The sequence below is a fragment of the Podarcis muralis genome, chromosome 6 (assembly GCF_964188315.1).
Source record: "Podarcis muralis chromosome 6, rPodMur119.hap1.1, whole genome shotgun sequence".
Taxonomy (NCBI): domain Eukaryota; kingdom Metazoa; phylum Chordata; class Lepidosauria; order Squamata; family Lacertidae; genus Podarcis; species Podarcis muralis.
This window is the reverse complement of record NC_135660.1, coordinates 63,448,386-63,461,683: the sequence shown is the minus strand read 5'-3', so window position 1 is coordinate 63,461,683 and position 13,298 is coordinate 63,448,386. Positions and strand designations below refer to the sequence as shown.

The 13,298-nt window shown below is 39.0% G+C and overlaps 1 protein-coding gene across 4 annotated transcripts in view; it reads right to left on the bottom strand.

Moving 5' to 3' along the window:
* Positions 1-13,298, bottom strand: part of PLCE1 (phospholipase C epsilon 1) — a 123,171-nt gene that overhangs the window by 72,377 nt on the left and 37,496 nt on the right. For all 4 annotated transcript variants that reach the window (XM_028729759.2, XM_028729757.2, XM_028729760.2 and 1 more), the window contains one exon: positions 2,858-3,140. In XM_028729759.2, the coding sequence (XP_028585592.2) occupies positions 2,858-3,140 (283 nt within the window). The remainder of the gene's footprint in view (positions 1-2,857; positions 3,141-13,298) is intronic.

Sequence of the window (13,298 nt, the reverse complement as noted above, 5' to 3'; positions counted from 1 at the left end):
GATTGTGCTCCAGAGCATGTCTTGGAAGTGCACACCTTGTAATCAATAATACTAAATTGATCTTAACATACAGGTAATATAATTTTTTTAAGCTGGGGGTGTCCTAACCTGTAGACCTCAATATGTTGCTTAATTAGAGCTTCCACCATCTCTGGCTGTTCACCACTGGACACAGCTTATCCAACCCTCAGTCAAAATAATTATTTCACATCTAATACATACTGGCAAATTGGTTTAAATCAGCATTCATAATGTTATTTCTGTGCTTGAAAAAAGGCAGCTAGTTTCCATGAGTGCAGAGTTGTTTTATCAAGTATTCCATTATTGGTTTATGAAAAAAAGCTTTAAAAACATATGAAGATGAACATAAAGTCTCATAAAGGAGAGTTGCAGAGGTTCTCACAATACATCATTAATTTTAGGGCTTGTCCACATAGGATATTATTTAACTGTTAATGCATTCCCACCCCCCTTTGGAATTAGACCAGAGGAGTGCACATCTGCACATATTTGAATCTGTATATAAGAAGCAACTTCAGTCTTTTCCATTCATACTAGTAGGTATTCCCTTTCTAATTTGTTGGTTCTATTACACCAATTAAGTACTGATAGGGCATTCATGCAAATAGTTGTGTGCATATATCCACTCCTCCATTCAGGAGCACACCGGAAATAGTTATGAGCATGGCTGGAAAACAAATGAGAACACCGAGGAATTAGTAGCCATTAAAATGGAAGTAACAGAAAGTGATGATTGAAGCCAGCCACCCCAAAATACTGAAATTAATGACATGCAGCCCCGAGTGCAGCAGTTTGGAGCTTGATTTCCCACCTTATCGGATTATCCCCATACCTAGAAAGAGATAATCACCTCCTTTGATCATGGGGTTAGGAAACAGCAAACAAGCATATCACTACATAAGAAATATTTATTATGTTATATCTTCAATTTTTAATATGCTTAACAAGTGCATAATAGATGTTTGAGGTCACAGAATCATAGATTTGTAGAGCCAATATTAAGAAGGAGATTTGAATATAGAAAGTGAAACGGAAGGGCAGATAGAAGTTCAGAAACAGATGACAGTCATGTTGCCAGAGCCCAGATCCTGCTTATCTGCTGTCAGAAGGGGGGCAATTTGTGTGCAATGAACAGCAGGAAAGGATGGCTTAACAATTCCCCTGCCTCTCTGGCACTTCCAGGGTTCTAGACCTGCAAAATCATGGCAGGAGGGTGGGGGAGAGAAGGTGCAGTTTCCCCCACAGATTGCCTCCTTACAACCTCCTTTGCAATGCAAAAGCTGCAGTCAAGGTCTGGAAACATAGCTTAGCCATGTAATCTGTAGTTCAAGCCTTAGTAAGCTACATATTTCTTCCACAAAACAAAGGGTGAAGAGCAAAGTATATCTAGGTCATTTTGCACATCAATGCATTCAGCCATCTACAACAGAGGTACTTAAATATAACAATATTTATCCATCACAGCTTCCTGTTAACAATCTATGCACTAAAAATGGAAAATGTATTTATTTGATCCCTGTTTTTATAAATCTTTTGACAAAAGACCCGTTAACATTCAGGAACATAAACAATCTTGGCTATTTGATACAGAGACAGAAATATATTTTGAGTGTATCCAAAACAGTTATGACCTGCTCTGTTCTTTAACTCCAAACTCATTAAGGCCTGCTCTAACCCCACTACTTCACCTAATGTAAGCATATTTGAAACACAGTATCTTTATATAGTGGTGTGTTGACATTATAATCTAAAGTGTTTTACAATCCTTTAAAAGCAAGAAATTCTAGATATACACCTACGCACTTCTAACCTACTCAACAATGCAATGGCATGACTTGCCCTATATAGAAACCAGGATAGTTCACCCATGGACTTTTAGCTTAATGCATGTGCAATACATTTGGGGTCATTAAGGAACTGACTGCAGAGCATAAAAGCAAAAAACCAAAATCAAGCTGCCTGCTAAACGGTAATCAATGGACATTATCTGATTATGTCAACTCGGCCTTTGCATGCAATGCTTATGCTAGTGTTCTGAGCATTTCTTGTCGCCGTCCCCCCAAAAAAAACCCACTTCAAGTGTCCAATTAAAATAAAATAAAACTACAAAAAAACAGTAGAATCTTTGTAAGCAGAGAATTATACAATCTTAATTCTGGAATGTGAAAGCCTTTGGCTCCCATGTAAGTGAAATAAAAACTTTGGGTCTACTGCTCAAGAGTAGACTCATTGAAATCAATGAGATTACTCTAAGCATGACTAAGTCTGGATCTTACCCACTGATTTAACACACATGGATTTATTTAAATATATACAATGTTATTTTGAATTCTTATGGGACGCGGGTGGCGCTGTGGGTTAAAGCCTCAGCGCCTAGGACTTGCCGATCGAAAGGTCGGCGGTTCGAATCCCCGCGGTGGGGTACGCTCCTGTCGCTCGGTCCCAGCGCCTGCCAACCTAGCAGTTCGAAAGCACCCTCGGGTGCAAGTAGATAAATAGGGACCGCTTACTAGCGGGAAGGTAAACGGCGTTCCGTGTGCTGCGCTGGCTCGCCAGATGCAGCTTGTCACGCTGGCCACGTGACCCGGAAGTGTCTGCGGACAGCGCTGGCTCCCGGCCTATAGAGTGAGATGAGCGCACAACCCTAGAGTCTGTCAAGACTGGCCCGTATGGGCAGGGGTACCTTTACCTTTACCTTTATTTTGAATTCTTAGAACTTGGGGATAGCATACAATCAATCCAATACGTTTATCATCTCCAATTTGGAGAAGAATTTGAGGCCGTAGGAAACCCCCACTGCCACACTGTCAAAGATGATTAAACTTCCCTTAATTACCTTTTAGCATGGTCTTTCCAGTTGATCCTCCTAAAATATTTAGAGTACCACTTCTAGCTCCCAGTGACGTGGTTGCTTCTAGGAGAGCACCAGTGATAAAATTGGAAAGGGAAGTCCTGCGTAAAGTAGCACGGTATTCAGGAGCTCTTTGAAAACATGGTGTTACGCAAGGGCCATTGCCTCTGCAGCACCAGTCTGCATGGTGTTGAGGTGTTAGTGGTTCCCTCAAAGGGTAGCAAAAATATTCTGAAGAGTCTTCTGTTCCTTTTACTGACTTGAAGATCTGTGAAATACAAAAAGAGAGAGAGAAATTAATTTAACACTTGGTAGAAGAACAAATAATCTATTAAAATGCTGGTCTTATGTATTGCACTAAAACATTATTTGAATCAAAGGTTATCTGATCATGGCTGTAAATGAAATTAAATGAAAAGAATTGTTGCAGAAACAACAGACTGAGGTGGTCTCTCTGTAGCAAATGGTGGGTTTTAAAGGAGGATTTGAAGAAAGGGAGAGGTGGCGGAAGGAAAAAAATCCCAGCATAAACAAACATCCGGAGAGAACAGATAGAGTTGTTTTTGAGGAAGCAGTCTCTCTGAACATACCTGTGAGATGCTGAGAGGAGTCGAGTAGGAGGAGTGGAGGTTACAAGAGGTAAGAACAGAAAAACAGGATGTGACAGACCTGTGGAGTCTTCTGAAAGTAGCGACAAGGAGTTTGGAAGAGTGCAGGAGGGAACAGGAAACCTGTGCAGGGATCTGAGGAAGGGCTTCACATTGACTAAGTAACAAGCCAGGTAAATGATTTTAGCGACAGGATTCTGGGGACTTGAATGAATGGCCACTTGTTTTGTCCTTTTTAACACAGCTAGCTGTCATGGGACTTAATGGCACTGGGCGTTTTTATGGGTGTAGTCTCTAAAATGACACATCATGCTCTTGTTGAATCTAGAGGCCTGAACTCCTCCTAGTGTCTCAAAAACCCTAGGCTTAAAAAACAAAACCTAAAATCCTAAATCGCTTCCGATAGAAGGGTTTCACAACAGAGGAGTGCTATTCCTTCAAATTGTGCATTTCAACATACTGGTTTATATAAAATATCATTTATGGTATATTTCAAGAACTGATAATTAGTGCATTTGTTAATGTATAAAGTCAACCATTTCTGTAAGTTCTGCTTCCTTCCATTGTCTGACCGACAGAATTGATCTGCCAACTAAGGATAGCATTTTGTTTAAATGGGCTGTGGCCCACTAAAGCCCACAGTATACCATATATATTTTTAGTCTTCAAGGAGCCACAAGACCCTTCATTCTTTATAAAATAAATAATTCAGAATGTATTTGCAAAGTCACCCCTAGATACTGTTATTTAGTAAGCCGGAAGACAGCATTTGTGACACATAAGGTTGAGACAACCTGACCTTTAAAGATTATCTTTTTTCTGCAGAGCAGAAAGTAAGGTCTCTGGTCAACCAGCAGAATTAATCATATTCTTAATTACTACAAGATAATATATAGGGGTGGACTAGCCACATGGATTTGGAAACCTTTGAATAACAGAATGCTGAAAAGCCACATCAGAACTCATCTACTTTCTAAAATTTACACTACTGTATTTTCATAATATTTAATTTTGTTCTGTAAGTCAATTGTAGAGCAACAATATTTTCCCATGGTGGCTCCCAACATTTTAAATAATTTAGAACTATATACAGAGTAATCACAATAATAAGAAAAGTAGTTCTAAACACTTATATTCCACTTACTTCTTTTCAATATAGCACAGCCATACAGGTATAAGAAAAAGAATTAAGAGAACAAGCTGAAGGCTCCAAGCAGCTTGTCCACATCGTAAGGCTGCACAAACTACACCCATGCCTACATCCATCTCTGACTCTGCCAAAACTGTGGCATCCAAGTTGGAGCCAACATGAATGATTTATCTGCAAAATGCAATGAAAACTGGTCGCAGTGATCCCCTGAGGACTCTTAACACTTGGTTATCTCTAGACCTTTATACAAAAAGTTCTTCATTGCTCAGAAGTGTTCTGCTGGCAGGGAAGTAAGTTTCTTTTTCATTGCCACGATCACCACGGAATCCCTATAATTGTTTTTTATTTGTCTCTGGTAGCACTCATTACAAGTTTTCCCTATTCCCTTTCCACTCTCTGCACTGTAGCCCAGTTGTCATCAGCTTTCCAGAATATCAGGCAGCTGACTTTACAATTGGGTCAAAGATGTTTCAGGAGGATTGCACCAACAGACTAAGCCTATCCCTGACTGTGACTAGAGCTTCCACAAAATGGCCAGCTAAACCTGTAGAAAAAGTCCCTAGAGACCTCAGGGAACCTTCTGGATTCATCAGCCTTTAAGGGCAGACCATAGCAATTGGTCCTCCATCCCTGCAAGCATTGTGACATCAGGTGTGACGCAGCTCCTACAGTGTTTGCAGGGCCTGCCAGTCAGCTGATAGGTGGCTCCTGCAAAGCTCTGCCATGCCTTTGCAAGCATTGATGACCACAGCAGCACTTGCAAAGGGTCTTGGCTTTGCAAATATGACATTATTGTTGGTGGTGTCTAAAAAATGCTGAGCCTTTCCCACTATAGTTTGAAACCATGTGGGCAAAAGAAAACAGGGTCACATGACAACATAGTGACCCCACAATGGCCTGTGGAGAGAGGGAAAGATCCAGCCCATTGACTGTATTCAATTCCTCCCTTCTGATATAGCTCTTGCTATTGTCCCAGCCCCATTCAAATGAGGAGGAATGACTGCTGGGAGGAGCACAGAGAGAAGAAATGCCATGGTGTATCTGGAACAGCATGACTGGACGCCTTCATCTGCCCCAGCTGCAACAAAAAATGTCTCTCCCTTATCGGTCTCTACAGCCACAGCTGGCGCTGCAAGCTTCCAACAGTTTGACTTCACCCCCAAAGGTGCACTCCATTGTCTCCCAAGGCAGACAGATGCCAACCAATCTAAATGCTCAACGTGGCATATGGTTTTAAAAGAAAATAGAACAAATCATAAAACCATCATTTTAAAAGGTAAAACCATGGAAATAAAATCAGAACCAAACTAAACACCTCAATAAAACAAAAGACCCAGAGAAATAAAAGTGTGTAGTTCAGCTGGGGTTGAAAAGACAACAGATTCAGGACCAGGAAAGCCATCCTGGGAAGGGCATTCCAAAGCTGGTGTGCCACTACCAAAAAAAGAGGAGAGCACTAAATCCAGTCACATTCCACCTCACTTTCAGGGGTATAGAAGGCAAAGGAAGATCTTAATACGTGTCAGGAAAAGGCACCAAGGTTCCTATGAGTAAAAACAAAGAAAAATACCAGTACTCCAGATTATGCTCAGAAAGCAGCAGCAGTAAAGCTGACAAGTACGTTTTTTAAAAATCTGAAATTCATGGGGGGATGGTATCTTTCCCCTTATTAGTAACTAAGCTGCACAATGGCAAACAGTGGTGAAAGTATGCAAAATGCCCCAGCATTTAACTATGCAGCAGTCTTCATCTCACCCTCCTTTTTGCTGTATTTACATTCAGTCAATCATCCCTAGTATACCTCTGTTACTTGCATAAGAAGTCTTCTTTTCTCTGAAAGTATTTGGCTAGCAAAAATAAATTCTAACGGCGGTAGTTGCTTTCCAAAACCTTTTAATGAAGTTGATATCAGTTGCTTACGCTGCATTCAAGTTTTTCTTAACTGCTAAAACAAAGAAACCTTTTGTTTGTAGAGAGAGGCGACAGTGGCTTGCTGCAAAGATGATATAAAGAATAATAATGTTAATCTCTAGTGCATGGAAGGAGACATTGGGGCACTTAACTGTCTCCAAAAAATGCACATTTCACCAACTGTTTTCAAAATAGTGTCTGGTTTTCTGCAGTGTACAAGAACTCCGCTCAATTATATGCAGAGATGTAGGTTAGAGACAGGTAAATGAAACACATGCTCTTCTGGAACCTGATGTCCAAAGAAATTGGCGAGTGTAAGTAAAGAAAGAAAAGTACCGGTATATTTTACTTGAGAATGTTTAACCATATAGCCCTGTGAATTTCAGAGGAGAGATTATATATATATTTCAATAAACTGTTGCCTGGCATGTTTCCAGTCCAACTTCAGCACACATGCAGTCAACACTCTCCGTTACTGTAAGAAAAACTATAAGGAACTGGGACAGAATAGTGGTTGACAGTGTCAGCTATGAGCCAAGAATCTAAAGTGCTACATAAATGCCAAGAATAAAGATAAGAGTCACCAGATGAGAGTCAATGCTAGAATTCTGGAAGGAATTGCAAACAATGGGCAAGGGGGCTAGTTTCATTAGAGAGAAAAATACAAATTCTTTCCATACAGTATCTGGCTAGGGAGCAAAAGATATAGAACAAGGCTATAGTGTTCTCCAAGGATCTAGCTGCACATTTCATGCAGACATGTTTAAACAAAATGAAACCCACCTTCACCACAAAAAAACACTTTCAAATGGGATTATCTAACAAAACAACAGCAAAAAATAGTAATCATTCTCTCCTTGCTTCAAGACATTTCCTCAAATTCCTTCCTCTCCCAAACATATGTTTTGAACCCCATGCAGGATGAAAGTAGGTTGAAGCGGATTTGGAAAAGGAATAGCATCAAGTCCCCACTATCACTATTGCTGCTTATCTTCAAATTGCTCGGCCCCATGAAAGGTTTTCCTGGGATAAAAGAGGGACAATGGATTTAACTACATGCATTCACATGCAACATGTAGTTTGTTAGGCTCCATTTAAGTCAACCTGAATGTCATTATTCTTAAGGAACTTTATTTCATCTTTAAACAAAACAAAATAAAAAACCTTTCTTATAAGGTATTGCAAATGAAAAGATTGTTATAGGTTTGTGGGTGCCAGATTCCCCTAAATTCCTGGGTCCAGGAAGTGTTAGAATTTAATTAAGGTTTGGAGTATTAAGCAGGGTGCCAGACACTGAACCTATGGATTTAGCAAGCGTTAGAATATAAGCCAGGCTGGCTGCAGTAAGTGTTGGAAGTGTAAAGAAAAAGAAGGCACATTTTTTCATATGGGGCGGAATTGTAAAGTAATTAAAAATCATTGGGAAATGATTTATAATGAAATGAATGTTTAAGACAACCTTTGTTCAAAGACCAGAAGCCTTTTTGCTGGGCATTACAGGTCAAGATCTGCCAAAAGAGGAAACTTTTTATGTATGCTACAACAGCGGCTAGGATATTGCTAGCCCAAAAATGGAAGGATGATGAGATACCAACTAAAGAAGAATGGCAATAAAAACGGATGGAATATGCAGAAATGGTGAAGTTAACTGAAAGCCTTAGAGACAAGGACAATAGAGACTTTTAAAAAGACTGGGACCGTTTATGTTGTACCTACAGAAACATTATAAAGAAGTGGACTCATTAGCAGGGTTTGAGTAAACACACAATTAACAAAATAAACATAGAGATTAAGATATAGTAATTGGAAAATAACAGAGTATAAGAGGTAATTTGAAAACAAATATGGTGTTAAAACGATAAGAACATAACAATATTCAATTTAAAGAATGCAATTTTAAGGTATAAGAAAATATGCAGGAGAAGTTAATATGTAAAAAACCAGAAGAGGAAGTTGAGGGAAGTCGGGGGGGGGGGAGCTGGCAAATTGTATTTTTCTTTTTATTTGAGATGTTGCTGTGATGAATATAAAATTGTAAAACTCAATAAAAACTATTTAAAAAAGAATATAAGCCAGGCTAGTTTCCTGATGAGATAATCGCTGAGATGATGAGCCATTAAGAAATGTGCTGGCCTATTGAGAAAGCTAAGGGAAAGGGGTTCTGTGCAAGGCAGCAAATGGATGGGGCTCCTCTTTCAGCTCTTAGAGGACAAAGCCAGAGTTTAGTGTTTAGAGTTGGTTGTGATGTGACCTAGACTGGAAAAAGGTTGCAGGCTGGTATAGACAGCAAGCTGAATGGTTGGTTTCTGGTTGAATCTAAGGCTGCAGTGATGGGAGAAACTAGACCCTCTTGGGGTGTTAATGCTATTAACTCCTCCATCCTAGAATCGGGTTGTATATATGTGTAAATAAACCATACATCGTAAAGAAACCACAGTCTCCGCTGTGCCTCATTCCCAAAACACAGACCCTGGATGAGCATCTGGAACCCCTGGAACCTCACACAGTTCAGAAATTGGGGCGGTTTGAAACAAATTTGTATCCATACAATTTCAGCAGTATCACAGTAATTATTTACTGTCAAATGTTCTGCAGTGATAGGTTTCAAAGATGACACACTCAAGACAATGGACCAAGCCATTCTTGGATCTGTAAACTATCTCAGTTGTAAAAGGTAAACAACCATAAATAACTTGTGGAAGAACAAGACTGGAGATATAGCTGGCCTGTAACTCTATATAAACAGGCCATAACTCAAGAAGGTGTTACAAATCACACACACATATATATACAACTCAGAACAAAACCTTTATGTAACAATTATACAATGGAGGTTTCAGTGTTCTGACTGAAGTATGGTGGTTGGAAACAGAATGGTCCTGAAAATTTAATTACCGTACTGAAACCCTTTTTCAGGTGTAAAGATTAAAACTCTTCCTGAGTTGTCAAAAGTAGTTTGGCATTATAATACCTTAAAAACCAACAGCATAAACACTGCAATGGAAAGCAGATTTTTTCTCATACTGTGCCAATATGCAGATAGGAACCATAATAATAATATAATATAATAATATAATATAATATAATATAATATAATATAATATAATATAATATAATATAATATAATATAATATAATATAATATAATATAATATAATATTATAATATAATATAATATAATATAATATAATATAATATAATATAATATAATATAATATAATAATATAATATAATATAATATAATATAATATAATAGCAATAATATGAAACCTGCCTGGTTCCTTTTTATTACTGTTTTCCTCCTATGAAGGAACCTGTGTGTTTCACCTGAAGACAGAGACAGACTGAATAACAGCTGGTTTTTTTTTGTTCTCAGAGAATCATGTCATGTTCCTTCTTCCCAGCAGCCATTTGATGGAACCCAAAACCTACATAGCACTTAACACAGCCTATTTAAATGCCTGCTACATCTTCTCACTTTACATTTTGAGACTGTGTGTGATCAGATGTAGACTCACAGGCAATTTCCCCCTCCCCAACCTTCGCTTACCATCTAGCCTGACAAAGAGTTCTGCAGAACTCAAAAGCATGCACACTATTTTGTGATATTTTAGTAAGGCTCACAAAGGCATTGCCCAAAAATGGATTTTGGAATAATTTTTATGGAGCAACGGTTGAGTTTCTACATGTGTAATAAGCAAAAACGTGAGATAATAAAATCCATTGTCCTGGGAGCACCCTGTATTCGTCATAACACTTGAAAACAGCAAGTCTTGTTTCTGAATGACACACAGGTATGTTCTGGAAACTCTCATCTCACACCAACAAGAATATTCTCTCCCTATGAAGTGTGTCAGAACTTCAAGACATACTTTTTGTCCAATGAGCAGTAAATCCAAGCAAAGCTGTCCTTTCTCCTCAAAGCGTTCTATGGCTCACATGCCACAGACTTTGAAAATGTACAAAAATGACTTGAAAAATGAAATCATTGTCTTACCCCGAAAGCTGTGAAAAGAATTCTAGCACAAATATATATTGCAGTATGTTTTCCTTATATGCTAGATAGTTTCCATAATCTTTTAGTTTTACAACACTGGGAGGTGGTAAAAAGGATTTGTGAAACAGTTGCATGTACCTTTAAAGTACTAGATAGGAAAGCTACATATGGGCACAATTTACTCAGGAGGAAATTCCATTGAGCTCAATGGTACTTACTCCCAGGTAAGTAGATCTAAGATTGCAGCCTTAAAATGTGAAGTTTAATCAGCCCTGATTGAATTGATTTTGCATGGGGGAGGGGAAGAATGGGAAGAAGAAGCCAACTAATCTTGTCCATCTAGTGGATAAATCTATAACTCAAACCAGGCCAAGTAAGAGTCAGTAAAGGAAGATCATTTTCACAAGTAACACTAAACTATAGTTCAGTACTACATGGGCATGTCTGAATAAGCCCGAGCAAAATATTGGGTTCACACATTCCCCACTCCTCTTCCAGTGCAACTGGGAGATTTTAGTTTCACTTTTTAAAGAGTCCTGCTGCCTTAGCATTATGTTTGAACCAGGGGTATTGGTTTAAGAAGCCAGGTGCATAACCCATCATTTTAAATTGGCTTGTTATGAAATTTACTAATGGAAAACAAGGTTTCTTTAAAAGCCAAACAAAACTCAGTCAAAGTCCTGCTCCTGGCTTGTTCAGCTCATCCATGTAGCACTAAACCATGGTTTAGGATGATGTAAGAACACGGTCACTGTGTAAAAGTCTACTTAAGCCAGTAATATATTAAAGGTCAAGGGTAAAGCTTTTCTGTCTTTTCCTGCTGGAGTTCAATGTCACACGAGACATCTGAATTGAAAACATTTGGCTTAGGACCAGAAAAACAAAAATACTTTATATTAACTTCTCTTATCCTCTGGAGACTAACACAGAGACAGGAACTGCAGTTCAGGCATCCATTAGATTTATTTTGTTATATATGTGTTAGTTTCAACTGAAATTCTTTGTATATTACAACTTGCTTGCAAAAATTGATGGGCAGTTATGCTCCTTTAATTTGTAATGTTATGGTCAGTGGTATATGCCACTACTATGATAACTCCTCAAAAATATGAAGTGATTGAGATGAACTGCCATGAGATACAAGAGAAGGGTTTAAGCCTTCTTTAGAATTAATTACGTGATAAAAACTGGTTGACTGCCTTATATTATACATCTGAATGAGCAAATGAAGTCTGGTGGCTTGCACAAACCCACAACTACAGCTCACCACAATCTACCACTACACCCACATAAATTGTCCCTAAAACATTTGCAGGACTATAAAGCCAACATACTTAGTAGGGAAAAGGAGATGATCTATCAAGGATGGCCACTGAATGCCTTAGCATCAGCTTCTTCTATTTAAATTAGCAGGATGGGCAATACCAGTTGCTTTATTGCCGTGTTAGCTAAGGTGGTGTCTTCTGCATGTTGTGGAGTACAAGATCCATCCATCCTGATCACAGGCCATACTGGCTGGGGCTGATGAGAGCTGTAGCTGATAACCATGTTAGTGACCTCTGCTTTAGCATGTGAGTAGATCTTTAAGGGCAAGGCAAAGAATGTCTAAGATGGTGGGCAGGAGGGAGCAGGAAAGTGGGATGGCGCTGCTGCTAAAACAGTGACAGGGATCCAGTAGCACTCCGTATGTTGTTGAATTTACATCTGGCCCCAGCCAGCGTGGCCAACAGTCTAGGATGGTGGAAATCATAGTCCAGCAACCTCTGGAGGGGGCCACCAGTGTCCCCCCACCCGCATGCTAAAAGAATGTTGGCAAGCAAGATGCAGACGGGTTGCAAACTGAATTTGAATGATGTAGGGAAGCAAAACTGGTGATTCAGTTCGAGATTCTGGGTGTTGCCCCTTGTGCCTCCACTGGCCACACAATTCAGTCCTCCAACACATTTGAGTTTGGCACCCTGCTTTATATATTACTGCCAAATATTTATATAGTGCTGCCAAATATTATCTGCGCAACACAAGTAGACAAGGCAAATTGTTTTTCTGAGTGCTGGAGCACAATGAACCACAAAAGAAACCCCAAATTGCTGTTGAATGCTTTAACTGTTCCCCTAATGTTGGCACTTCTTACTATTTCCCATCACGTAGGACACCACATGGACACCACCACCTATAGTCCCCAGAGAGACAACTCCCAGTGTTTAAGCCGACAGATCACCAATATTTACTAATCTGGGACTTCCAATCAGAGGCAAAATTTTTTTTTACTTTCCTCATTTCAAATAGACAAAAGCACAAAAGAAAACTAAACATTTCAAGCATGTTTTGTTATTTGTACGGAGGTGGTAAATCTGCATCTCAGCTGTACAATTTCAGACTGGGAGCTCACATGACTAGATCTTTTACAAAGAGACAATTGCATACAGAAAACGAGCATGTCAGAGAGAAGCTTTTCTCCTTACATACTAGTTCTCTATGTGCAGATGTGTTTGCATGAAAGAGTATTTATTTAATCAATCAGTCAATCAATCAATCAATCAATCAATCAATCAATCACTTGAACCTGCAGTCTGAAGCAGTACATATTAATCACCTCAACAATATATCAGATTTGATAGTTGAAGAGGACTGTTAGGGTGAGTGTATGAAATCAACATTTACAGAGAAGGAGGAGAAATTCAGTATTAGTGCTGGGTACCGACATTAATCCTCTCTGCCTTTTCTTCTCTTACTAGAGCAACAGCTTATGCCCAATACTAAA